A 27,100-nucleotide genomic window follows, 5' to 3' on the forward strand; every position below is an offset into this window, starting at 1 on the left:
TTTAGTAAAAGTAGTAAAATTTAGTTAGGTAAATAATTAAAATGATAAAATGGTATTTTCTGGGAATTTCTCTGTTTTTTGTTGTCGTTGTTGTGCAAAGTAGTCCACATTCACTTTCCTCATTATACAACACGAGGGAGAATGGTGCCTACGGAATAGGAAATAGTCAACAACCATCAAAGGTTGCAAAATCAGAGGGAGAAAACTCATGCGAAAAAAGTTCTGTCGTTAATCACAGAGATGGAACACAAACTATAAATGTGAGATTTCCAAAAATCGAAGTGACCCAGGTGATTTTCATATTTTTTTAATAATGCTTTTAAATAACTTTTTAAACTTTAGGAAAGTTTCAATATTTTTTTTCGAACAATTTTATTAAAATATTTTTAGAATGATCAATACATGTGTACCTCTTATCCAGTCCCATTTAACGATGAATTAAGCTACTTAAGTAAGTCAAATATTTATAAAATTAAATTGCTTAATATATATTTTTAAATTTAAATTTGAGCTAGTAAAGATTAGGGTTGTTTGTTTTATATTGCTTGATTGTTGTTTTTTTTGTCAACTTTACTGTTATTTAGTTAGCAAACATACCGGCAGCATGGTGTAGTGGTAAGAACACTTGCTACACTACACATGGGGTCGTGGGTTCAATACCCACTGATCTCATGCTGTAGCGCTCTTGAGAAAGGCGCTATAAGCGGTACAAACTCCAGCTGAGCCAGCACTTAATCAGCAGCTTAATTATCGGGCAATTATAATCTATAATATTCCAAACTGCCACAGGCAACTCGAGACTGGGTCGGAGTAACTGATGTTACTCTATGTTTCAGTCGCGCATTCCACTTTCCCACATCGAGGATAAAGATGTATACAAAAAAAATTTTTTATATTTATTTCAGCAAGTTTTACGCCTCACGCCTCAGCAAGTTCAAGTCATCATATGTTAGTGTATGGGTGTTCAAAACCCTTTTCCACACAACCTTCATGGTAAAGTAACACGATTTACAGTTTAAAATAAACTTTTTGACCTGTTTTATGTTATATTTTTGAATATTATTTTTTATATATATATTTATATAAGTTTAAGTAAAAATTTTAAAAAAATTTAAAATTGTTTAGTAATGTTGCTGTTTTTATAAATTTTTTTATAGGAATTGCCCATCTATGGGCAAAATATGTGGGTCAGGTGGTTCTCAAATTATTTATGCTTGGGCAAAAAATGCTCCACCGTTAACCTTACCTCCTAATATAGGAGTCAGGTAATTTCATTTATTTTTTTAACATTGGTGAAACACAAAAAATAACGTTAATTTCTCGTTAGCTATAATTCATTTCCCAGGAAATAGTTAAAGCTGTTATTTAAATGTATTGGAGGATTAATTTTTAGGAAACCAAATATTGAAGAATATGATTTGTGTGTTCAGGGTTGGAGGGAATACAACAGTTCACTACATGGTGATTCAGATGCACTACTCCCACAAACTTCCTACTGGCCAACTTGATTGTTCTGGCTTCTCTGCAACTGCTACCACAGAACCGTGAGTTTTCTCCATACATTTAATTTGATTTTTTTTCCTGCTAATATACAATTCTCAAATAAAACATTTTAAATTGGCTTATTAAAATTAAATTATTGTTGATGAAGGATTTTAATTTTGTAGAGAATTTTAATATTTTTTTTAGCCACATTTTGTCATTAATTTTTATAAAAATCAATGCATTTTTTTTTTACTTACAATATGAATTAAATTTTTTGTTGTAATATATTGACAGATGGTAAAAAATTAATTATGTATAAGATTTTATACTTTAAAATTCAAATTATTGGTTGTTCTTTTGCTATTGTTTACTGCCTGCAGAGCTTGTAATTGCTGCTATTTATTATTCATAAATATTTAATTTGCCATTATGTTTCTAGTAATATTTTAAAATTTCTCGTAAGATAATATGGTAAATTTTCTTTTAAAAAAGGAGGCATTTAAATATAATAAAATAAAAAAATGTTATCATTGTGTGTATATAGGCAATAAAAAGATAATTTATTTTTTAAATATAAACAAAGAAATAAACTTTTAATTTTTAAATTAAGTTACACCTATATGTATTAAAAATAAGTAATTTTTGTACCTTTATCGTGAAATTTCAATTTCAATTTGTTGATCTTAACCTATAATTACACAAAAACCCTTTCTTTTCTCTTGAGATAGACAGGATACGATTATTGATTTTTTTTTTAAATTTCAAATGCCAGAATACATTATTGATGTTTTTATTTTTACGTTTCCAATAATTATCATTGATTGAAAATATTTATACCTTTTTAATCATTTTTTTCTAAATAGTATACGTAAGGTTAATATATTTTTTTAATCCAGTTCACAATCCAAGCCATATTAGTACAATAAAAGGTTTTTTGTTCAGTTTTTATTTTTACTAAATTCTTTATTTTTTAAATTTTTGTTTTTTTAGTCAACAATATTATGCTGGTATTTTTTTGGTTGGGGCCAACCGGATAACAATTCCTCCTCATAGTGATTTATCTTCCACTGATGTAGGTTGTACATACAGAAGACCTGCAACTCTTGAAGTCTTTGGTTTTCGAACACACGCTCATAGCTTAGGTAATACTAAAATCTCAAAATATTACCAGAAAAAATATAATTTGTCTCAAAACTGTATAAAAAATGATTTTTATTGAAAAATATAACTTTAGCAACTGTTATCACTGGGTACCGTGTACGAAATGGGGAAACAAAAATGATAGGAAAGGGAAATCCCCAGTGGCCCCATGCATTTTACCCTCGTATTGGGGGTTCTGTTGATGTTCAACCTGGGGACGAAGTAGTTGCACGATGTAATTACAAGAGTGACAGATCCACTTACACTTATGCAGGGTAATAAACTTTAAATTTTTTTAAATTTTAAATCGGTACAATTTGTATTTGTTAAACTATATAATTTTTAAAACTTTTTGTTTTACACATGTTAGTAGTTGAATACATATTTTGTGCCATAATATAAAGTACTAAATTTTACTGCCTTGGGCTGGTATATATTTAGAAACAACACCAGACTGTCGTAAATACGTCATTGCTGTTTAAAATTTCTCTTAAAAATGTCTATAATTTACAAAGCAAATAAATATATTTTTTACAACACCAAGCAAAATACAAGTCTTCTTTTTTAATGATAATTTATTTTTTTGGTCAGAATGAGAGGAGATGACGAGATGTGTAATTTTTACATGATGTATTACACTGATAATAGTGCCAAGGCTTCATCAACTTTGGAATGTTGGGGTATGCACTCTTATGTTGAGTTTCCCAAAGATGCGAATGACTTAGCACCTTATCCTGGTTTTGCCGGAGAAGGTAGGGATCATGCTATTTTTTAAATTAAGGTTGTTTTTAAATGAAATTATGGTATTGGCCCGTTAAATTACGTAAATATTTTTTGGAGTTGTATTTATCATAAATTGGTATTTTCTTACAAATGTTGTTTAAATTTTTATTTCTTAGAAAATTTGGGTAAAATTTAACTCACATCTCATTTTTTTGTTGATAGTCATTTTTATATAACTTAATAGTTTGGTATTGTTTTTTAGACTCAGTTGAAGCAATTCAGAATGGTTTGGCAGAAACACCACCCATACCATCCGCCCATACTCATAATCACCATCAAGTTGAAGTCGAACAACCAGAAATAGTTGAAGAAAATTCTGATGATATCTTGCCAATTGTTGGTAAGTAAACTAATTCTGTGATTAAATTTAATTGTGTTTACATTTTTTACTAACATTTGATAATTTAAACAACACCCTTAAAAAAAATTTATTTTTTATAATTTAAAATTAAATTGAATTTCCTCCCACCCATTTTAAAGCTTTATAAAGGTTGCTTGGATTTGTGTATTCAATTATAGCAAAATCATTAAATTATTCATTAAAGTGTATTGAACCTTGTGTAATTAACCTATTAATTATACTTGTACCGCTTGTACCCATAAATTATAGTTTTTAGCTTAATAAGGAATCTAAAAAAAAGTTTAAATAGGGGTTGTAAATTTATTTCATATTTTAATTTTTGATTTATTTAAATTGATTTTTAGATTTAAAAGGAATTTTAAACTGGCCACAACCATCCACTACTAATGTGTTGGGGCAAGTAGGAGGGGTGGCAACTGATAATCAAGGTTTTGTTCATGTTTTTCACAGAGCTTATAGAAGGTAAGTGGATTTTACTTGTTTTTTTTTACAAATTCTGGCAAAAATGTTATTAACTTTAAAAAATATTTTTTGTCTAAAAAATATAAAACAAAATTAAACTTTTGACATTTTTTTATCATAATTTTTTTTTAATTTTTTTTATAAATTTAAATTTTTTACAAATTTAAATATATTTTATTTATTTTTTAAAGCTGGGATGGTTCAAGTTTTGATCATAACAATTATTTTACCTCGCCCAATAATCCAATTACTTCGAATACAATATACAAATATGACCCCAACGATGGAACATTAGTGAATAGTTGGGGCGCTGGCCTATTTTTCATGCCTCATGGAATTACAATTGATTCTGAAAATAATGTTTGGGTCACTGATGTTGCTCTACACCAGGTATCATTTTTATTTAACTTTTTAGTTTATTTTCCAAAAAAAATTAAATTTAAAAAATTGTGGTTTATTTTTATCTTAGTTTTTTAAAAACAAAAAAATTATGAAATCTTTTTAAATCTTTCAGTCATTACAGTTTCACTTAACTACAAATATTTTTTTTGTGTTTTAAGGTTTTAAAGTTTCCATTAGATGGCAGTAGCACAGCACTACTAACATTAGGTGAAAGGTTAGTTCCAGGAAGTGATAATCAACATTTCTGTAAACCAACAGATGTAGCTGTAGAAAAAGATGGTAAGATTTTTAATTATTTTCCTTTAACTCTTTGTTTTTTTTAGATTTTTTTTTTGACATTTATAAAAATATTAAGTTTCTAACATACATAGATATATTTTAACCAAATGATCAAAAATTGGAATAATTTGATATTATCTCAGCTTTATCTTGAAAATCGCAATTAAAACTAAGTCCATAAATATTTATAATCAATTAAAATTCTAATTAAATTTTAATTAAATCAATATTTTTGTAATTAAAGGAACCTTCTACATAGCTGATGGATATTGTAATGGTCGTGTTTTAAAATATTCACCGAGTGGGGAACTTATTACAACCTGGGGTAAAAAAGAACCCGATTACTGTAAGTTTATTAATATTCAGATGGTATAAAAAAGAACGTCATTATTGTAAGTTTATGATATTTTAGATGGCATTTTTTCCAATTTTTTTTTTTAAATGAAGGACCAATTTTTCTATGGTTTGGTAAGGCTTTTAGTATACAAAATAATTTCGCATAAAAAATCCCAGTTTTTTGTTATTCAGCAATTTTTGGTGTCTTTTACATATAAATTTTAAGTTAGATTACTTCTTTATTATTTAAAAGGTGATTTTTAATAATTTGTAAACTTTTAGTTTGGGGAGTTCCGAATCTGGGTGTATTTCAAATTGTGCACAGCATTACATTATGCCGGAATGAACAAGATGTTTGTGTGGCTGACCGGCAGAATGGCAGAATTCAATGTTTCGATAAATCCGGTAAATTTTTAAAAGTCATTGAAAACAAAAAGAAAATGGGACCTTATGTTTACGCGATGGAGTGTACAGATACAAATGGTAAAAATTATTTTAGTTAAATTTTCTAAAAATTTTCTTTTTTTTTAAATATTTTTTTTTTAAATATTTACTTTTTATTGTAGAGAAATATTAGATAACTATAAGTTTAATATAGGTAAAATAAGTAGAAAATATTAATAACATTAATTTAAAGGTGGTTTAATGTATGCTGTAAATGGAGAATCAGTATCTACAAGAACATCAGGTTACACAATCGACTACAAAAAAGGTGAAGTAATCGGCCAATGGGAACTCTCCGACACTGTCAGTTTATCATACCCACATGATGTCACTGTTTCCAATGATGGAAGTAGGGTAAGTTTAGTACATTTTAGGATTTTTTAAACTAATATTTTAGGTAATAATAATTATTAGACCTTTACATAACTTTAAATTTGGTTTTATATTTTGATTGACAGGTCTATGTTGGTCAGTTAGATCCTCACAGGGTATATCAGTTTAAAGTAAATGCTCCATCGAGTGTTGAAATTCAGGATGAAACTCCAGCAGATCCACAAGTTGTTGTTGAAGAAGAAAGTGATGAGGTTCAACAACAACCTGCTGGTTTATTGGTTGAATCTGTAAAGAAAAGTGATCTGAATCTAGACGAAGTAACAACGAATAATGATGTAAGTTATTTTCATTTGTTTTATTACTTTTATATACAGCACAAAAAAAATGTTTCTTTTATTTAATATTTAATAATATGCATTTTTAAGTTGGTTACAAACTAGTGTTTCAAAAGGCACATAACAATAGGACTTTTGCGCAACTGTTGAATATTAAAATACCAATGTTGTTGATTGCAAAAACCTTGTTATTAACAGGATAGTTCTGCCAAGTCACAAACTGGCGAAGGTTCTGTGCTGGTTGCTGTTATTCTGGTGTTACTTACCATACCAGTTATTGCACTTATTATAAGTCTTTTATATGTCCGAGTAAGGTCGAGGAGATTAAGCAATCATGAGGGTGAGTTTAACATAATTAAAATTTTTTGTGTTTTTTTTTTTTTTTGGTAAAGTTTTTAAAAGTAAATTATAAAATTGGATTTTTTTGTTTTACTATTTGTTAGGTATGCTAGGTTGTGATATCTATGAAAACAAATCACAAGAAAGGCAACCATTATTTAAACCAAATTTAGGTTTTTCATCTCTATTTAAAAAATCTTCGAGCGCCGAAAAACAAGGATTTGAAAGGTAATAAATTTAAAAACTGAATTCGTATATGCTACAAACAATAAAACTGGCAAATGTGAAAAAATTAAATTAATCATTTAAAGAAAAACAAATATACATTTGAATTTTCAATAAAAGTTTTGACAAAACTTTTTTATTTAAATATTGAAAGTTAGGCTTTTGCATACATTTGAGTGATTAAAATATTTTTTTTGAAATAAATTCATGTTTAGAGTAAACACTGAAGATTTAGATGATGTTGGTAATGTAACTGAAAGTGAAGATGAATCTCCAAGCAAATTACCAAGCCAAAATTAAGTAAGTTTAAAATCAGGTTTACATTATATTTATGGGACATGTCGCTAGATTTTTAATTATTTTGAGATTTTTTTATTGTTTTTAATATTTAAAATTGTTTTGTTTATAGTTTCACACATTTTTTTGGGAAAAAAACTTTAGTTTTTTGTTTTTAGATCAGGAATATATTAAACTTTGCTGCCTAGATGTTGTGCAATGTTGTTTGTTTTTTTTTACTACAAATTCTGCAGTCATTTTTATAGTTTTTAATTTATTGTATCTGAACACTAAATACACAGTTAGACCAAATTGTTTTAATTAGTTTAAAAAATATATTTTAGTTTACAGAAATTTTTATTTTTTAATATTTATTGACATACTAAACAAAAATACCAAATATTTTGCAGTGAATTCTATGTTTTTGTACTTTTTTCTTTGTCTAAATATTTTTTCTGACACTTTTATTTACTATTCTCCTTCTTTACACAACTTACCTACCGTAGCAGCATAAGCTTTAGGATTTTAGGATAATCATTTTGATTTGCAGTACACCTTCTCTTTGCTTGCAGTAAAACTTGCCAGTTGTTTTATTTTATGTATATTCAATCATTGAAATTTTTGAGATTTGATTAACAAATTGGTATTTGCCTCAAGTAGCAAGCTTAGTCAATTTTGGTAAGGCCTCCGCTGTCTACCATGTTTCAATCTTTTTCGTGCAATCGTTTTCAAGTGATATTTTTGTAGAGATTTTTTTGTGCTCAATCATTTGATGTGGTGTAATATCGTATTGTGTTGTAAAAATAAAATCAAAGAAAAATCAAAGATTGTATAAAGTCTAAATAATTTTGTCTTTATAGATATTTTTAGCGCTTGTGACTAAACAATCTCTCTTGTCCCATATAATAGAATTAAAACGACCCTTTTTAAATTTTTAAAAAAGTAAAAAATTTGAAAATGCCAAGATTGTTGGAAAACGCTCTGCATGTTGTGCGGCCTTGTGGTTATTCCAACAAATCGAAACAAGTTGGTTGCGGTGATGATAGTGATAGGTTAGTTCGGACTATCCAAGAGGTAATTGGTAATACAACCAACCCAGCTAAAAAGCAACCCACAAACAATGATAATGGTATCGACTTAACGGTGATTGGAAAGCGGAAAAACTATGCCATTGGTAGAAGAAAATCCGGAATGGTTTACGAATATAATAAACTTTGTAAAACAATTAATTACATGCCAAGCCCAATGTCACGGTTGTTATATGAAAGTATGAATAACAAAAAAGAGCAGGTCTTTAAACTTGTATATACAATTTTTAGTTTTAAACATAATGCTGATTTAATACCCTACAACTTTTTAAAATTAAAAAATATTATATACAAATTTGACTTGTAAATTTTAAACTTTGTTTTTTATAAATAAGGCAACAAAACTGTTATCAAAATCTGATTTCGAATGTCATCCACATCACCATGACAACCGAGAACCTCCTTGTGAAATTTATTTTAGCCCAGGACCAAGTCAAATATTTCTTAATAAAAAAGGTATTGAAAAAGACAAACGATGATCACAGATTCAGATTTTGTTGTTTTATTCTTTTTGTTTTAGATCTCCACTATAAACCAATAAACAAGGAAAAAACTCAAAATATGACAAAACAGGCCCCATTATCTTGCGTCGACGTGTTTATTCGAAAAACTGTTTCAATTAATTCTGCTTTAAATTTTCTATCTAATTACGGAGAAGTAGAAAGTGTTGTTCAAGTCGGAGAACGTACATTTAGAGTAGTTTTTAGGTAGGTAATGTTATGATGTTGCAATTTATATGAAAATGCAATGCAAATGTTCATTGATATTAAATTGTGATACACAATTTGGCTAGATAAAAATGCGTTTAATCTTTGTTTGGGTCAAAATCGGCTAGCTTAGCTTTTTTTAATATGTTTAATTTTTTTAGTGATTTGGTTAGCGCGTGCAATGCAGTAAATAACTCAACAAGTCAAAGCGTTGTAAAATGTTTTTGGCATTATCGAAGTCTTTCAGAAAGGAAATTTAGGAGGAAAAAAAACCAACCGCTTCATGTTATTACTGACCCTTTATATCTTGGTAACAAATTTACACAACTTAGATAAATATGATTATATTTTAATCAAATAATTATTAATACAATTTTGGACCTGCTCAGTGAATTTCATTCAGGTTGTAACTAAAATTTAAATATAAAAGATAACCATATTACAAGGATTTAAGAAGGTTTTTCTTGAGAGTGTGTCTACGTTTAAGTCGTGAAGTCCAGTTTTCCACATCAAAAATAAATAAATACAACAAATAAATGGGGGATACTACATTAATTTTAAACATTTTTAGTTTTGTAATTTTTGTCAATAATGACGTCATAAAAACAAGTACTTCGGTTTTGTCACGTGATTCCGTGACGTCATCTTATTCGTCAAACTTAAAGCTATCATTGGTGCCTATGACGTCACAAATTAGTCCAACCACGCATCTGAGAGCTGTAAAAACGGGGACGCGGAATTTGAGGGAATGGAAAATGATAGAACGGAAATTGAAGGAACGGAAAATGAAGGAACCGGAAAATGAAGGAACGGAAAATGAAGAAACCGGAAAATGAAGGAACGAAAAATGAAGGAACCGGAAAATGAAGGAACGGAAATTGAAGGAGAGTGAAAAAAGGAGAGGCGAAGTCTTAAAAAAATAAAACGCGAAAATTCCGTTGACTATTTATTTGTATTTAAGTCAATATTATTTTAGAAATAAACGGGCATTTTATAGAAGAGAGTTAGGGTATGCTGGGGTAATAAAATTAACTCATTATCGCTCAACAGTTCTCGAATAAATGACAGTAATCCTAAATAAACAGTCAACGGCATTTCCGCGTTTTAATATTTAAGATTCCGCCCTCTCCTTTTTTGCTTACATTCATTTTCCGGTTCCTTCATTTTTCGTTTTCTTTATTTTCCGTTCCTTCATTTTCCGGTTCCTTTATTTTCCGTTCCTTCATTTTCCAGTTCCTTCATTTTCCGTTCCTTCATTTTCCGGTTCCTTTATTTTCCGTTCCTTCATCTTCCGGTTCCTTCATTTTCCGTTCCTTTATTTTCCGCTTTCTTCATTTTCCGTTCCTTCATTTTTCGGTTCCTTCATTTTCCGTTCCTTCATTTTCCGTTCCTTCAATTTCCATTCCCTCATTTTCAGTCGACCCGTTAAAACGGTAAGGTTTTATGTTTACGATTCTAATAATTTGGTTACGGTTTAAACTTTATTTTTAATGTAGCAAAGATATAAGCTAATCTCAGTCTTCCCCCCACTAGAAGGCGTACGCAAACGGAAATTATAAAAAGGCAATAATAAACAATGTTGTTTACTTGTCAGTAACACCACGTGCGTGGTACCAAGTATATTTTAATTGCTTCGTTCAGTTGATAGTTGAAATTATACAATTAAACAAAAAAAATAGAACTCAGATTTGCTGTAATAGAGATTAACTAATATGCAAGTTTATGTTTTTATTTTGATATGTCTGAGTACTGGAGTGACTTATTCATATGGAGACAGAGCAAACGCAAAACCTAATATTATTTATATGTTGATGGATGACATGGGTTGGGGAGATTTGGGTGTATTTGGTGAACCATCCAAGGAAACCCCTTACCTGGATCAAATGGCCAAAGAAGGAATGTTGTTTACCGATTTTTATAGCGCAAATCCTTTATGTTCACCATCTAGAGCAGCACTTCTCACTGGAAGACTTCCAATCCGTAATGGATTTTACACCAGTACCTACCATGGGCATAATGGTTACACTCCACAAGATATTGCTGGTGGTATCCCTGATTCAGAAATACTTTTATCCGAATTGCTAAACGAAAATGGTTACACAAACAAAATAGTTGGGAAATGGCACTTGGGCCAACAAGAGCAATATTTACCACTAAAACATGGTTTTCATGAATGGTTTGGATCACCAAACTGCCATTTTGGACCTTACGATGACAAATCTACCCCCAATATTCCAGTTTATAATAACACAGAAATGGTAGGAAGATACTATGAAGAATTCCAAATAGATCGAGCTAAATATGAATCTAATCAAACCCAGCTATATATTAATGAAGGTTTAAACTTTATCGAAAAAATGGCTGCCAAAGAGAAACCATTCTTTTTATATTGGGCCCCAGATGCTACCCACGCACCTGTATATTCATCCCCGATGTTTAGAGGCAAAAGTAGGCGTGGACCATATGGTGATGCTGTCATGGAATTGGATTATGGAGTAGGAATGATTTTAGATAAACTAAAGAGTTTGGGATTGGATAGTAACACTTTGGTATTCTTTTCATCCGATAATGGTGCTGCAACGATTGACAGTGCGTTTAGCGATGGTAGTAATGGTCCTTTTCTATGTGGTAAACAAACCACATTTGAAGGTGGTATTCGAGAACCAACTATTGCATGGGGCCCAGGATTTGTTAAACCTGGTACTGTAAGCCATCAACTGGGAAGTTTAATGGACTTTTTTTCTACAGCTTTAGATTTGGCTGGAATACAGAAGCCATCTGATCGAATAATTGATGGAATAAGTCTTGCATCTGTTTTAAATGGTGCGTCACCTATTGATAGACCAATTTATCACTACCGCGGCAATACCCTGTTTGCCATTAGATATGAAATGCACAAAGCCCACTTTTGGACTTGGACTAATTCTTGGGAAGAGTACAACAAAGGCATAACATTTTGTAGGGGACAATATTTAGAAAACGTCACAACTCACGAACAAGTCAACCGCACCATTGACCCTGTGCTGTTTGAGCTCGGAAGAGATCCTGGAGAAAAACACCCGATGAAGTCATCGCTTTCAGAATACAAAAACACAATTATAAAGATGAACTTGATTAAAGAACAACATTTGAAAAACTTGAAGCCTGGTCCTCCACAGTTTGATTATTGTGATCCAGCTTTAATGAATTGGGCTCCTAATGGTTGTGAAAAGTTGGGAAAATGTCTTCCTATTCCAAAGTCTAACAGGCAAAAATGCGTTTGGGATCATTAAAATTCTTGTTAAATGCAATAACTAGATAGAGATTATTTAATTCTTTTTTTTCATATTATTATTACATTTAATTAATTTCATCTCAGATTTATTTTTGTTACATGTGTATTTAACCTTTTTACCATGAGATGTTCTGTATTTTTTTTTAAACACATTATAAATATAGGCATTATATTTAGTTTATTAATGTAACTTAGACTTTAAGCACCAAGTTACAGTTAAAAAAAATTGTGTTAAATTTCTTGTAATGTTACTGTTTTTTATAGTGTAGTTCAATATAAACCATTTATATATATATTTAAGGTTATGTGCAATTTTTCCCTATAAATGCAAACTGTACTCTACTTAATTCATTTTTAATTTATCACAGCGGCCATTTATATTTTTTTAATAAATTTTTAAAATTTAAAAAAAATTTATGGAAAGTAAGACTTAATTTTTTTTATTGTTAATGGAAATAGAAAATGGTGATAGTTGCTGCACAAACACAAAGTTAGAAAATCAAGTCAACTTAATTTCTTCTCAACAACTTGCACTAACAGCAGTAAAAATGGATTTACCCAACAAAAGCGAAGTTAATTGTAATTCTAATATTTCGAACAACAACACAGAAAGTAACAAAACAACATTTACTGACAATAAAAATCAAGTTGTAAGAGAAAATCCTTTTTCTATTATAGAAAAAAAGTTTGAAAATCCTAATTCGAATATTTTCAATAGTAAATTTGAAAATTCAAAACTGCCAACTATTATACAGCCTAACATTGGATTGAATACCACAGAAATGGTTAATGCACAAACCATAAATGAATTATTAAATAATAATAAAAACAATTCCAAGTCAAACAATAATTGTAGTACCACTACTGATGAAACTTTAGATATAAAGCAATTTTCATCTAGTAATGAGACAAAACAACATTTAAATAATTCAAATTTAGAATTTAAAATTTCTGAATTTAGTTCGGACACAAATGAAAACATAATTATTGAAACTTTGAGTGACATTATTACACAAGTTACGTCATCGGAAAATTGTAGCGATTTCACAAATTTTTCTAACAAAATATTACCAATGGATGTTGATGGTATTGACAATGGTGGTAAACAAATCTCTTTGCCAAAATACAGGACACCGATTTTAATAGCAAAATCAACAAGATTTCCTTCCCAACATTTTACAAAGGGTTGTAAGTGGGCACCTGATGGTCAATGCCTGGTAGCAAACACTGCAGAAGATAATAAAATTAGGTTTTATAACACCCCATACAGTATCTATAGGCAAGAGTACAGCGGTGAATCGGTTGATATGTTGGAGGAATGTTTGAACATTAAAGAAGCGGAAATAATTTATGATTACTGCTGGTATCCATTACTTGACTCCCAAGATCCAGCCACTTGTTGCTTAGCGACAACTTCCAAAGATCAACCTGTTCACTTATGGGATGCATTTGACGGAAGTTTGAGAGCCTCTTATATAGCTTACAACAATGTCCATGAAGTTCATTCAGCAAATAGCATTTGTTTTAGTCCAAATGGGCAACAAATTTTGTGTGGATTTAAAAAGTAAAAAAAAATATATTTTTATTATTTAACCAAAGTAATTATTATTTATTAATTTATTTTTTTTAGGGAACTATTTTTGTTCTTCACTGACAGACCAGGTTCAGAATATGAAAAATGGTCCACAACTAAAAAGCAACGACGATTAAACCAAAACGGAATAATATCTTGTATTGACTATGCCCCTGATGGCAACCTGTTTGCTTGTGGATGCTATGATAAAACAGTGGCAATATACAGTGCCAAAAATGGCCAAGCTATGGAATTTCTAACAGGACATACTGGTGGTGTGACAAGTCTTAAGTTTTCTTTAGATGGAAACAGATTGTATACTGGTGCTAGAAAAGATAGTGTAATCAATTGCTGGGACATGCGCTATTTATCAAGTCCAGTAATTTGCATGAAAAGAAAAGTCGACACAAACCAAAGAATATATTTCGATCAGTTTTACCGAAAAAAATCGACGCAAGAGACTGTTTTAGCCTCTGGATCAACTGATGGTTTTGTGTCTTTATGGAATTTAGAAACATTGCATGATAATGTAGACAACACTGAAACTGTTGATTTAAACCCTATGATAAAATTTAAAGCGCATGAAGACTGTGTCAATGGTTGCAGCGTTAATCCCTTTTTTCCTATTATTGCCACATCTTCAGGACAGCGAAAATTTTATGACACGTACCCTAATGATAGCGAAACTGAAAATGATTTTGATTATTATATCACTGAAGAAAACATATTAAAACTTTGGTATATTCCAACTTTTCATACACAACATCAAACAAAATCTATTCATTAAAATGTATTTGAAATGATCGTACAGTGACAAGGTTATGCAAAAGTCATAGAAGTGATTTGATGAAATAGATTCTATTGCATGATAAGTTCAAATTAGAAAAATGAACATACTAACTAGTAGGTAATAATAATAAAGTTAATACAATATGAAGAGTTCTAAAATATCTAATAATAAAAATAAAATAACTTTGTTTTGTTGTGCATATTCTTAAATTTATAAAATAAAAGGAACATTATTTAAAAAGTCGATATAATAAAAAGCACAAATACAAATGCTGTGTAATGAAAAAATGTTTGAACATACAATGTTAAAACCTGAGATGAAGAGATGAATTTAAAGTAAAAGTACTATAACAGTTTTATAACAAGCATTATTCTATACTAACACACTGCTAATACCATTTTTTATCAATTTTCAAGAAGTTTTAGCATTTTTACATACAAACCAAATTTATTTTAGTTTATCAATTTCAGTTGACAGTACTTTGGTTACATGCATGGCAGCTTCTGCTTCATCTCCTCCTATTTGTTTGATGGCGATTTGAGCAGCTTCTCGAACTGAGGAGATATAATCATTTCTCCTACAAATAAAACAAAGTTTTAGGAATAATAAAATTTAGAAATTTTTATAAAGTTGATTACAAAAAATTGTCTTTTAAAAATCCTTAAATCTAAAAACTGTTTACATTATAAAAACTTTACTTAAAATACATACCATAGGTAAAGCAACTTCTTAATGGCAGTTTTGCTTTTCATTCTACCAAGTGCCAAACAACCACTTTCACGTACCAGTCTATCGTCATTGGTTAAACAACCAAGTAACCTTTAAACAAAAAGGCATTAATATTAAAAGGACTTTTTTTAAATAACTCGCATGTTACATAAAAAATATAGCATACCCATTGACTACTTCACTTCGGATTTTAGGCTTTTTAAACTCGCTAGCTGCATGGGCCAATGCTATGGCAGCAACCACCTTTACATCAGTTTCTTCATCATACAGTAAATCCAATAATATTTTGATAACAGCTTTTGATTTGTGGTCGCCTGTGATTTTAAGAACATTTTATTGTGTTGTACTTATATTATGAATACTAAAATAACATTTAATTTATGACAGGTCAATAATAAATTTTATCTTCAAAAATTTTAACATTTTCTTAAGAAGGGTTTAAATAAAGGAATTTTTATTGACAATAGTGATTTAACCTATAACAATGGAATTACCAAGGTTTTCAACAGCAGTAAGCCGCACAGAGGAATCCATGTTAAATACTTCTCGAACTGCTAAAGCCGCAGTTGCATGCAGTTTTATTGCTTCATCTAAAGCTAAAACCTCTTTTCCTTTGGTACAGAATGCTGCAAAACAACAAAAAAGTATAAGACAAAAAAAAATTAAACAAGTTAATAAAGAGGTTGAAAAAGTATTCAAAAATCACTTTATTTTTAATATCTTACTTATATAGGCAGAGAACTTAAGCCTGTTGTCAACAACAACCATTTCGGTTGCCATTGATGAAAAAAGTTGTTTACGTAGCTCATCGGAAACTTTCAAATCAGCCCACATTGTGGAAAAGCTCTTGGTCATTACTTCTTGAAATCTGAAAACAATATTTCCTTAATGATGCAAATTTTGAATAGTTCAAAGCAACCAACATTTAACATTGAGTTCATGACCATAACCTTTTTAAATTATAGGTAAGATAACTTTGGGTGATACTAACTTTATCCAGTCACACGCTTTTTCATCTTGAAAATGAGCTTTCCAAAATGCAATAGCAGCTTCATCATCAGGAACATCAATGCGGATGTCGCTTGATGTTTCCCGTTTTTCCTTCAATCGATATGCAACAGCTTGTTTGTTCATAACAGATCTGTCAAGAGGTTCTTCTTCAGCTAAAGTAAAATTTATTGTTATAAAAGTAATCTAAATAAATTTAAATAACTTTAAGTGCAAAATTCTGTAAAATGTGTTTTATTTGGTAAAAAGATGTTTTACATTCTTCAACATCTTGCTCAGCAGTTTTTTCGTTATCACTTTGTTCATCGCCTGAACTTGCTTCTTCTTTCAATTTGTCCAAAGTTGACTTCACGCTTGTTACAAATGTCTCAACTGCTTCATCAGTATTCTCAGTTAAAAATGTCCATTGTACACACGAAAGTGTTAATTTCCTGTTCATAAATTCAACATTTAATTAATTGAAATCAACTTGATTTATTATGTCACTATCACTAGATTTGCTCATTAAATACAAAAAAATTATAACTAGTTTGAAATTTTGTTTACATTCCGAGGTCCATTACAGCATTTATTTCATCAAAGGGTAGACTTGACACAGCAAAAATAGTTTTGTTTGATATGTAAGCCAGAGATAGTTCATCCTAAAATAAAGTAATAATTTTAGAAATTAACACAAATAAGTTAGTTTTACCAGGATAATATCGGCAGCGTGGTGTAGTGGTAAGAACACTTGCTACACCATACATGAGGTGGTAGGTTCAATCCCCACTGATTTCATACTGTAGCACCCTTGAGTAAGGCACTATAAACAGTATAAACTCCTGCTCAGCCAGCACTTATTCAGCAGCATAATTATCGGGCAATTATAATCTATAATATCCCAAACTGCCACAGGCAACTCGAGACTGGGTGAAGTAACTGATGTTACTCTATGTTTAAGTCGCGCATTCGACTTTCCCACATCAAGGATAAAGATATATACAAAAAAAATCAGTAAAATAATTTATTAAGTTAAAAAAAAGCTTGATATACCTGACAATATTTTGAAGTAACCGAATCGCCACTAAGTAAAACAATAAACAACTTTGATGCCACAATAGCTTCACCAATTTCACGCAGGAAAACAGCTCCTGGCGTTAATGAACTTTGATCTACCCAAACTGTTATACCCGCTTTAATTAAAGCATCTGTACAAAGAAAAATTTTATTAAAAGCAATAAATGTCATTGGTGTAATAATTTATGTTTAAGATTTTTATGTTTTACAACATCTTAAATTAACTAGTACATAAAAGAAATTAATTGGGAACTTCAAAATTGCCTTCGATTTTTTTCATTGCTTCCATATCTTGATGACTGTAGCTTATCATTACATCATCTTTTATTTCTCCGCTTGTTATTTTGGGGTGTTTAACAACTTGTTTTGTCATAGGTTCTGGTGTGGGGGCCGACTCTGATATCGACTTTTTGACTTGTTTATTTTTTGAACTTCCGGCACCCATTGTAAAAAGTTTAAATAAAGCAAGATAGAAATTAATTTTGTTTAATATATTTCTTTTAGCTTGTTTCTAAAAATTTAGAACAAAAACTTTATTTAACACAAAATTTGGCTCGAATCCTATACATCAAATACGTTTAACTATCTGTTCAAAGTTTTTTTTTAAATATTATTTAAAGCGTAACGATTTTGGATGGGGATTTTCCGTTATATTTTCAGTTTCTCTCACAGAAATTTTGTAAAATATTCCATTGTCGTAACAATTCAAATTCAGTCGTTTTCAACTTGGTCTATCTGTCAATTACTGAGTATCTTGAAAAACCAATACCTGAGTAATACAACTGTTTACGCCATACGATATAAAAATATTATAATATAAACAATACGATAACAAATCATACCGGATATCTTAGCGTCGGGGCAACATTAAAGTAATTACGCAAAATTTATTCATGCGTATAGGGGTGTCATAACCAAAATCAAAACAAACGTACGCGGTTAAGGCTCGCTTTCGCAAAAAAATCTTACAGGGAAAATACAGTTTAATTTAGCTATGTAAGATAAATAGCTTGTTATGGGTAAGAAGTTAAACAATTTATTTAATGCTATTAAAGAAGAAAGGTTTAAGTAAAGTACAAAGGTGAATCTATAAACAAAGGATTTAAAATTTTAAAATTCTTAGATTTAAATCGTGTTTTAACAGTTTTTACTAATGTAAATTACGATAACTTAGGTTGCTTTAATATATGGGTGAATTTGTATAGTTTGTTTAGAATCTTCTTACAATCGGTACCGACGCAAACTGTTTACATTGCTTAATGGGTTAGGGGTAATACCTTTTATATTGTCCGGTCAATAACTTTAAAGTCTTGAATTTATAGTATTAGGTTAACTACAATGAATTCTGCGATTGATTCATCCAAAGCTACAAATTGACATCCTTTTCTACAGAATGCTGCAAAACAACACAAAAGGGTTTTTGGTGAGGCAATTAAAGCAAATTAAGGGTTCGAAAAAGGGATTCAAAAAGTCAATCAATTTTATTATCTTACTCATATAGTTAGATAACTCGAGCCTATTGTTAACAACACAACATTCATCTCGATTGCCATTAATGAAAAAAATTGTTTACGTAGCTAGTTAGAAAGTTCAAAATCATCCCACATTGAAGAAAAGTTCTTGGTCATTACTTCTTGAAATCTAAAAACAATATAATCTTAATGAGTTAAATTTAGTATAGTTCAAATCAACTTTTACCTTAACATTGAATTCTTGGCCTTAACCTTTTTAAGTTTTAAATAAGATATGTTTGAACTAACATTATCCAGTTACACTTTTTCTCTTCTTGAAAATAAGCTTTTCAAAAAGTAGTAGCTTCATTAACAGGAACACCATTGGGAATATCGCTTAATGTTCCACGTTTTTCTTTCCAGAGATTTGCAACAGCTTGCTCGTCCATAACAGAAATGTTATGGAGTTCCTTTTCAGCTAAATTGGATGTCGTGTTATTGCATTAAACGGATATAATTTGTGTGTGTATATTTAAATAAATTAATATATTAATTCAAAGTGCACAAGTCTGTTAAAAGCTTTTTTCGTAGAAAAAATGTTTTATATTATTTAATATTTCGCTCAGTCTTTTTCGTTATCACTTTTTTCATAACTCGTACTCGCTTTCAACTCCTTTAACATCTCTAAATTCGATTTTACGCCAATAACAATCGTCGCTACCGATTCATCATCATTCTCATTTAAAAATGTCCATTGGGCGCATCCAAGTGCTGTTTTCCTGTTTACACATTAATTTAATTTATTACTTACTATCGGTAAGATAAGCTTTATTAAGATGATATAAATCGGAAAAAATTCTAACTAGCTTAAACTAATGTTTACATTTGAAGGTTCGTTACAGCTGATATTTCATTAAAAGGAAGATTTGACACAACAAAAATGGGTTTGTTTGATGTGTAAGCTAGGAGTAGTTCATCCTAAAAAAAAGAAATTGTTTGAATTTAACACAAACAAATTAGTTGTACTTTTATAATAATATAATATATATTTTAAAGCGTTAAAAATAGTTTGTTATACCCGACAATATTTTGAAGTAACTAAATTGATACTAAGTAAAACAATAAACAACTTTGATGCGACAATAGCTTCATCAATTTCTCGCAGGAAAACAGATCCTGGTTTTAGTGAACTCTGATCAACGCAAACTGTTAAACCCGCTTTAATTAAAGCATCTGTAAGCAGGTTAATAAATGCAAAATATGTCATTGATGTAAAGGTTTTTAATGTTTTTCTATAACATTTCAATAAACTAAAAATAATAAATTAAGAAATTAAAAATTGCCTTCGATTTTTTTCATGGCTTCCCTATCTTTATGACTGTAGCTTATCATTACGTCATCTTTGATTTTTTTATTTGTAGTTTTTTGGGGCGTTTTACAATTTGTTTTGTCATAGGTTCAGGTGTGGGGTTAGATTCTGTTGTCGCCCCTTTGATATTTTTATTTTTTGAACTTTTGGAACCCATTTTAAAGTTGTAGACAAACAACTTAAGCAAATTAGTAATTAATTATGTATAATACATTACTTTAAGCTTATGCTGTAAATATTAAATCAAAACATAACTGAACACAAAGTTTTAAGCAAATCCTAGATAACAGATCCGTTTAACTATACGTTTTATTTTTTTAAATACTGCTTAACGATTTTGGGTTGAAATTTTTTATTATGTTTTTAGTTTCTCCCCTTCGAAATTTTGTAAAACATTTCATTGACATACTAATTAAAATTTGTTGTTAACTTAGTCTATTTCTGATTCTCTTAAATCACAAATAACTGAACAATAAACCCGACGCCATTGCGATGAATAATTTTATGATATCAACCACACGTTAACAAATCATACCAGATATCTATAAGCGTCGGGCAACATTCACCGATAGCATGGTGTATTGGTCAAATTACTTGGCTTCACTACATGAGGTCCTGAGTTCGATCTCAACTGCTTACGTGCTGTAAGGCGCTATAAACGATATAACTCCGCTATAAACGCGCTATAAACGATATAACTCCTACTGAGGCAGAACTTAATCAGCACCTTAACTTTCGAGCAATTATATTCTATAATATCCAAGACTGCTAAGGGCAACTCAAGCTCGGGCGGGGAGTTTGGTGTTACTCTATGTTTAAGTCGTGAAGTCAACCTTCCCACATCGAGGATAACTAAATAAAAGGGTTTGGAGTAGTTTAGCGAATCTATTCATGCGTAAATAATCATCATAACCAAATTCAAAACAAATGCACGCGTTTATTTTGCAATAAACTTAATTTGTTAAAGAAAAACATTTAATGTTATGTAAGTTAATAACTACCTATGGAAGAGAAATCGGAAAAGCTATTTATTGCTATTAAAGAAGATCGGTTTGAGTAAGTTACAAACTAACAAGCGTAAAACGATACAATTTAAAGCAACAATTTAAAAAATCTTAATTCTTTTTAACAATTTTTGCAGTTAGAAATATTATAGATTTTGGTGATGTATTGTTATATTACTCTAATATTTTAATAAATTTGTTATAGGGATGCTTATGATCTTCTTAAAGATGGTGCAGACCCTAACAGCTTATTGCTTAATGGAGTAACACCTTTTCACTTTGCAATAGGAGCTCATTCAACATCTTCATATAATTATGTAAAACTTATTCTTCAGTTTAACGGAAATGCCAATGTGCGGTAAGAAAATAATTTTTATTTTAGTGAATATACTTCTTTAATTTACCCGCAGCATGGTGTAGTGGTAAGAACACTTGCTACACCACCATGAGGCCGTGGGTTCAATCCCCATTGCTCTCATGCTGTAGCTCCCTTGAGTAAAGCTCTATAAACTGTATGAACTTCTGCTGAGCCAGCCCCTAATCAGCAGCATAACTATTGAGCAATTCTAATCTATAAAATCCCAAACTGCCACAGGCAACTTGAGATTGGGTTAACAGTTGTTACTGTAATGTTAGGTCGTGCATTTGAACTTACCACGTCGAGGATAAAGATATATACAAAAAATACATTAAAGTTTTGGCTTGTATATCATGTGTAATTTACAATTGTATTTTTGCAGAGATCCAAATGGTCTAACACCATTCCATGTTGCTGCAGACTGGGGAAAAGCAGATTGCTTAGATCTGTTGCTAAGAAACGGAGCTGACATCGCTCTGACAGATAAAGATGGAAAAGATGTTTATGCGTAAATTGTTTTTTAGATTTATGTTTAAAAATTGTGGGCTTCTGATCTTACTATTAATAAGATAATTATTAACAATTTATATTTGGGATTATGATAGATTTGCTCAAGGTAATGAAAACTGTATGCTGATTCTTAAAGAATTTGTGTCAAATGCATATCAAGAATCAAATGAACTTAGTATGTCAACTTTCAATTTTTTTTTTAAATTGTAATTGTTTATACAATAAAACAGCTTAGGGTTTTTTGTATTAAATAAAAAACTTTTGTTTTTACAGCAAACAGCATAGAAAATAAAGGTTACATATCTACACAGACTACTCCATTAACTACTTGTTTAAGTTGTGGTAAAGTTAAAACAACCCAAAAGAAATTATTAAACTGCAGCCAAAATGATACTGACACTGGAAATATTACACTAACTATGGACAAAAAAATAAGTCAGTCACAGCATTTTGCTGAAAAGTCTTCAAGAAATGATTTAAAAACTAACATTGTAGAATCAGCTGATGCTAAAGCTAATCGACTAAATATGGAAACTTCTGTGACAAATTATAAAGATTTTTTAAACCCTGCCGACAATTTGTTACATACAGGACTTGATGCCACATCTCCAGACAATTGCTTTTTATTTATTAAACCTGAACATAATAAGAATTTAAAACTTTTTAACAAAACAATAAATATTAAGGTATTACCAGAAACTTCTAGTACTGTAAAAAGTTGTGATAGTGATTCGTTTTGTTCCCTTCCTAATCAGACAATTTTATTAAACTCAAGGTCGGACTATCAATCGTTTGAAAACATAACACTAGAGTTATCTACTAACTCACTCACAAATGAGAGCACTCCTGAATTGGCAAGTAAATGTGTGCTGCCAATCCCAGATACTCCAAAAACAACTAAAGATCAATCTATAACCGATGAGATAGCAATGGAAATGTTGATGAGTACAAAGCGTCAAATTTTTTCTCGGGAAACTATTGACAATGGTGCACTAAATAATATAAGTAAAAAAAATGTAAAAAGGGATATTGAAGAAACAAGTATTCCACTTGAATCACTTTTCACAACTGCAGATACTACTGTTCCACTTTTAGATACTAGTAATGCCAGTTTGGTAGGCACTTGCTTACAAACTGATGTGAAGAAAAGTGTTGAATATGATAAAACTAATAAAAAACAAATACCAGTTATTGAAAATAAGATGCAAGAAACCAATATTAAAGATCGCTTGGAATCTACAAGATTGGACGAAATTAAAAGTTCAAGTTCATCATTTGAAATAAGCATTATTAAAGGTATGATTTTAATCAATTATATGTTTTAAATTGCTGATTGTTAGTTTTAAAAACTTTTAATACATATATGTTAATAATGTTATTTTGTGTTAAGTTTGTGATGAAGTTGTTTTTTGTGATGAAGATGGTTTATCACTTGTTGAAGATTTATCCCCACCTGTGGAAGAGTAAATATTTTTAATATATTTGTTTAAACTTTTTGTGGACATAATATAAAAGTTGCCTTAAGTCCAAAATGCCAAAGTTAGGGAATTCCCCTGCTTTAACTACATAGTCACTTTGCTCACTATAAAATTTTAAGAGGATTTATTTTTTCATACACAAAATCTGTTGCTTGTATGTAAATGCTTTTTATTTTCCATAGAATATCGTGGAACAATGGCCAAACCATTCCACTTAAACTATCCATTTCGTGTGAGGGAAACTCCACCAACGACAACACTATACTTTACGACTGGAAGGTTTGTTTGATAATAACACAACCACCTGCACTGAATAAACAAATATTAAAGTTTTTAAAGTTTTAATGACAGCTTATTTGTTTATTGTGTAGTTATGTTCTTCTTATATGAACTGGTGTTAATAATTTACAACAACTTTTTTTTCATAGAATTTGTTTAATGGTAGTGCCATGGACGTCGTAAGTCATCATTACAGTTTTGACTCAGAAGAAAATGTTAAGATACCTGATGATATTAATAATATGTCAGATGACAAACTAAGGTTAAAAATATTTTTATTTTTTTAAAATGAATTTGGTGGATTTAACTAAACCTAAAATTTGTTTAATAAGTATGAAAGATAAATAGAATAATAAAAAAACTAAGCATTTCCTGTAGTGAGTTGTAAAGATATCCTGCATTAATGTTTACATAAATCAGCATTGTCTAAAATATAGCTGTTTAAACAAATAAAACGATACTATTTAAATTGTTATAATATATTAAAATGTTAGTGATGTAACAATACGATTAGTTTTTGAAAATAGTTTAGATTATTAAAATTAATTTTTATTTGATTAAAATTCTTTATTTATTTGTGTAGTTGTTATTGTATATAAATGTGAAAAAGTAGATGTTTTGTGTAAATTTTTGTAGAAATGAACTCATAAAACATGGGGTCAATCCTGGTCCAATACAACATGCCAGGAAGCTTTATAAAAAGAAGTTGCATCTTTTAGAACAGGGATGCAAATTAAAACACACCCAAAATGGTAAGTATTTTTATTCATTTTTTTAACCTACTTTATTCATTCAACCACTTTTAGATCTGGTATTTTCGAAATAATTTAAGATAATGTCATTTAAAAATTCTAGTTTGTAATTGTTTATTTTCAGTAGCCCTTCTCTTTTGTTAACACAAAATTAATCTTTTAAAGTAAATCAAGTTTTGCAAAGTTTATACACAATATGTCAATTCGTAAAAACAGTATTATAATTTTGATAATATTTTTTTTTATCTAGGAGAAAGTTTTTCTCATGAAGTTCGTTCTTTATTACGTGGCAATCGATTACCAGACACTGTGGTACAAGACGACAAATCGTTAAGGCAACAGTTTGACGATCCTACAGGACAAAATTTAAGGGGTGGAATGACAAAAGATAGTTTTAATTATTTGCTACTTGACCCAAGGTTTCTTTAAAGTTTTTAATTTTAAGTAATTTACTATACTTACTTATAATTACTATGTTATGTTTTAGTTTTTTTTTGTATATATCTTTATCCTCGATATGGGAAAGTTGAATGCGCGACTTAAACATAGAGTAACATTAGTTACCCCGACCCAGTCTCGAGTTGCCTTTGGCAGTTTGGGATATTATAGATTATAATTGCCCAATAATTATACTGCTGATTAAGTGCTGATTCAGCAGGAGTTCATACCGTTTATAGCGCCTTACTCCAGGGAGCTACAGCATGACATCAGTGGGTATTGAACCCACGACCTCATGGTGTTGTAGCAAGTTATAGTTTTTCTTGTAATTTATTAAGTTTATATAAGTATGTTTTTAACAATTTTCATGTTACATCTTATTTGATGCTTTGAATTTTTAGAATTACAGGTAATTTACCGAATCGGGCAAAACATTTATCAGAAAATGAATGTTTAAAGGCTTTTGTCAGTGCTATATTCTATGTTGGAAAAGGAAAAAAAACTCGTCCATATGATCACTTTAAAGAAGCTATCAAAGAAAAAAATCTAGTAAGAATCTGTATGGAGAATAATAAAATTATGTTAATTATTAAACAAAATTAAGAATAAAAATCTAATGGTTGAAACTTTAAAAAAAAATTTGGTAATTATGCATAGTTGACACGTTTTGGTATATTTTTTCAAAGGGTAACGTTTCCATGCTTGTTGCATATTTTCAAGAACAGCCTACTTTTTTGTAATAAAGTGACCTTTTAAATACCAAATTTTATTTATTTATTTTTTTAATTTCAAGGTGAACTGCAGCAAAAAAATTCAACACATTCATAATATTTGGAATGCCAATTGTGGTGTGATATCTCTCCATGTCTTTCAGAATGTAATGGCTTGCGAAGCTTACACACGTGAAGCTGCCATGATCGAGGCGTTGGGACTTAATCATTTAACTAACAAAATGAAAGGAAAAACTTATGGTGACTGTTCGTCGTGGGATAAACCTCGTTTAAAAAAATACGGTGCTTTTCTTATTTTGTCTTCAATGCAAATATTTTTACTTGAAGGCGAAAGACAAATTAGACAAAATAATATTAAGAAAAATGTTAAAAAACGAAATCCTCAATAATTGTTTTTAGTCAGAAGATTTAACAGTGTTACTTTTTTTTAAATTTTAATGTTACTTTATGATTGTGTATTTTTATCGTCATATATATTTTTCTTTATTTTCGTAGTAAAAATTCTATACTGAAATTTTAAGGAAGAGTTTGTTATTATGGAAATGCCAGAATGTTAGAATCAATGATATATAGTAAGAATAAATGATGTATGTTTATTATATATCATTGGTTAGAATGTAATGTAAAAATGCTCATTTTAGTTTATTAACTTTTTTTTTGTATATATCTTTATCCTCGATGTGGGAAAGTCGAATGCGCGATTTAAACATAGAGTAACATCAGTTACCCCGACCCAGTCTCGAGCTGCCTGTGGCAGTTTGGGATATTATAGATTATAATTGCCCGATAATTATGCTGCTGATTAAGTGCCTGCTTAGCAGGAGTTCATACCGTTTATAACGCCTTACTCAAGGGCGCTACAGCATAAGATCAATGGGGATTGAACCCACGACCTTATGTGTGGTGTAGCAAGAGTTCTTACCACTACACCACGCTACCGGTTAACTTTATAGATTAATACCCAATTTTAGTTTTAAAAAAAATATATATATAAAAGCAGCGGTATTTTTTAATAATACGTATAAATATATATAAATAAACGAACAGAAAAAAATTGTCATTTTTTTGATTAAAAGAAAAAATATTTATTAAAGTTAAGCTTGACTGCACATCTTTTCCTTGGTTGTCAAACAATTTTCGAGCTTTTCACTCACTCGTTCTTTGTGAGTAGGCTCGTGCCCTGCTCAAAGTCTTTAGTACAAAGGTCTTTTGACGGAAATTACGCAACTAAATGCTTGCATTGTATTTTTCAGTAACCTTAAATAAAATTAGCTCCCTTTGCTTGTTTTAACGAGAAACTAATTG

General features: G+C 29.9%; 6 protein-coding genes across 7 annotated transcripts; 5 read left to right on the forward strand and 1 right to left on the reverse strand.

Annotated features, from left to right (window-relative positions):
• Positions 1–8,016, forward strand: LOC145741711 (peptidyl-glycine alpha-amidating monooxygenase B-like). Its single transcript, XM_082559348.1, has 20 exons — positions 1–290; positions 391–451; positions 906–993; positions 1,158–1,265; positions 1,431–1,544; positions 2,476–2,627; positions 2,720–2,900; positions 3,217–3,377; positions 3,611–3,748; positions 4,114–4,231; positions 4,423–4,621; positions 4,792–4,912; positions 5,157–5,258; positions 5,531–5,731; positions 5,886–6,046; positions 6,151–6,360; positions 6,559–6,700; positions 6,804–6,927; positions 7,140–7,224; positions 7,380–8,016. Exons 1-19 carry the CDS (start codon positions 42–44, stop codon positions 7,222–7,224), a joined length of 2,715 nt encoding a protein of 904 aa, XP_082415474.1. The 5' UTR covers positions 1–41; the 3' UTR covers positions 7,380–8,016.
• A 141-nt stretch (positions 8,017–8,157) lies between these two features.
• LOC145741431 (uncharacterized) lies at positions 8,158–9,331 on the forward strand. The gene is made up of 4 exons (XM_082559021.1): positions 8,158–8,490; positions 8,624–8,744; positions 8,809–8,995; positions 9,157–9,331. Exons 1-4 carry the CDS (start codon positions 8,158–8,160, stop codon positions 9,329–9,331), a joined length of 816 nt encoding a protein of 271 aa, XP_082415147.1.
• Positions 9,332–10,598: 1,267 nt separating this feature from the next.
• On the forward strand, positions 10,599–12,587 carry LOC145741591 (N-acetylgalactosamine-6-sulfatase-like). The gene has a single exon (XM_082559196.1). The coding sequence runs from the start codon at positions 10,708–10,710 to the stop codon at positions 12,265–12,267; it is 1,560 nt and encodes a 519-aa protein (XP_082415322.1). The 5' UTR covers positions 10,599–10,707; the 3' UTR covers positions 12,268–12,587.
• Positions 12,588–12,682: 95 nt separating this feature from the next.
• Positions 12,683–14,942, forward strand: LOC145743989 (telomerase Cajal body protein 1-like). Its single transcript, XM_082562078.1, has 2 exons — positions 12,683–13,833; positions 13,900–14,942. Exons 1-2 carry the CDS (start codon positions 12,719–12,721, stop codon positions 14,627–14,629), a joined length of 1,845 nt encoding a protein of 614 aa, XP_082418204.1. The 5' UTR covers positions 12,683–12,718; the 3' UTR covers positions 14,630–14,942.
• Positions 14,616–18,014, reverse strand: LOC145743990 (uncharacterized). Its single transcript, XM_082562079.1, has 10 exons — positions 17,690–18,014; positions 17,402–17,556; positions 16,916–17,010; positions 16,628–16,800; positions 16,353–16,524; positions 16,087–16,229; positions 15,856–15,987; positions 15,528–15,675; positions 15,344–15,451; positions 14,616–15,209 (listed from the first exon to the last, which is right to left on the reverse strand). The coding sequence occupies exons 1-10, from the start codon at positions 17,868–17,870 to the stop codon at positions 15,080–15,082; spliced, it is 1,437 nt and encodes a 478-aa protein (XP_082418205.1). The 5' UTR covers positions 17,871–18,014; the 3' UTR covers positions 14,616–15,079.
• Positions 18,015–21,177: 3,163 nt separating this feature from the next.
• Positions 21,178–26,194, forward strand: LOC145743290 (uncharacterized). Of its 2 annotated transcripts, none has more exons than XM_082561216.1 (12): positions 21,178–21,301; positions 21,455–21,607; positions 21,990–22,115; positions 22,213–22,292; positions 22,391–23,413; positions 23,508–23,580; positions 23,778–23,874; positions 24,024–24,136; positions 24,511–24,626; positions 24,877–25,045; positions 25,466–25,613; positions 25,858–26,194. In XM_082561216.1, exons 1-12 carry the CDS (start codon positions 21,249–21,251, stop codon positions 26,182–26,184), a joined length of 2,478 nt encoding a protein of 825 aa, XP_082417342.1. In that variant the 5' UTR covers positions 21,178–21,248; the 3' UTR covers positions 26,185–26,194. The 2 variants fall into 2 exon arrangements, with proteins under 2 accessions (XP_082417342.1, XP_082417343.1); XM_082561217.1 differs by having other exon boundaries at positions 24,880–25,045.
• The last annotated feature ends 906 nt before the right edge of the window (positions 26,195–27,100 follow it).

Source organism: Corella eumyota, chromosome 2 (assembly GCF_963082875.1).
Source record: "Corella eumyota chromosome 2, kaCorEumy4.1, whole genome shotgun sequence".
NCBI lineage: Eukaryota > Metazoa > Chordata > Ascidiacea > Phlebobranchia > Corellidae > Corella > Corella eumyota.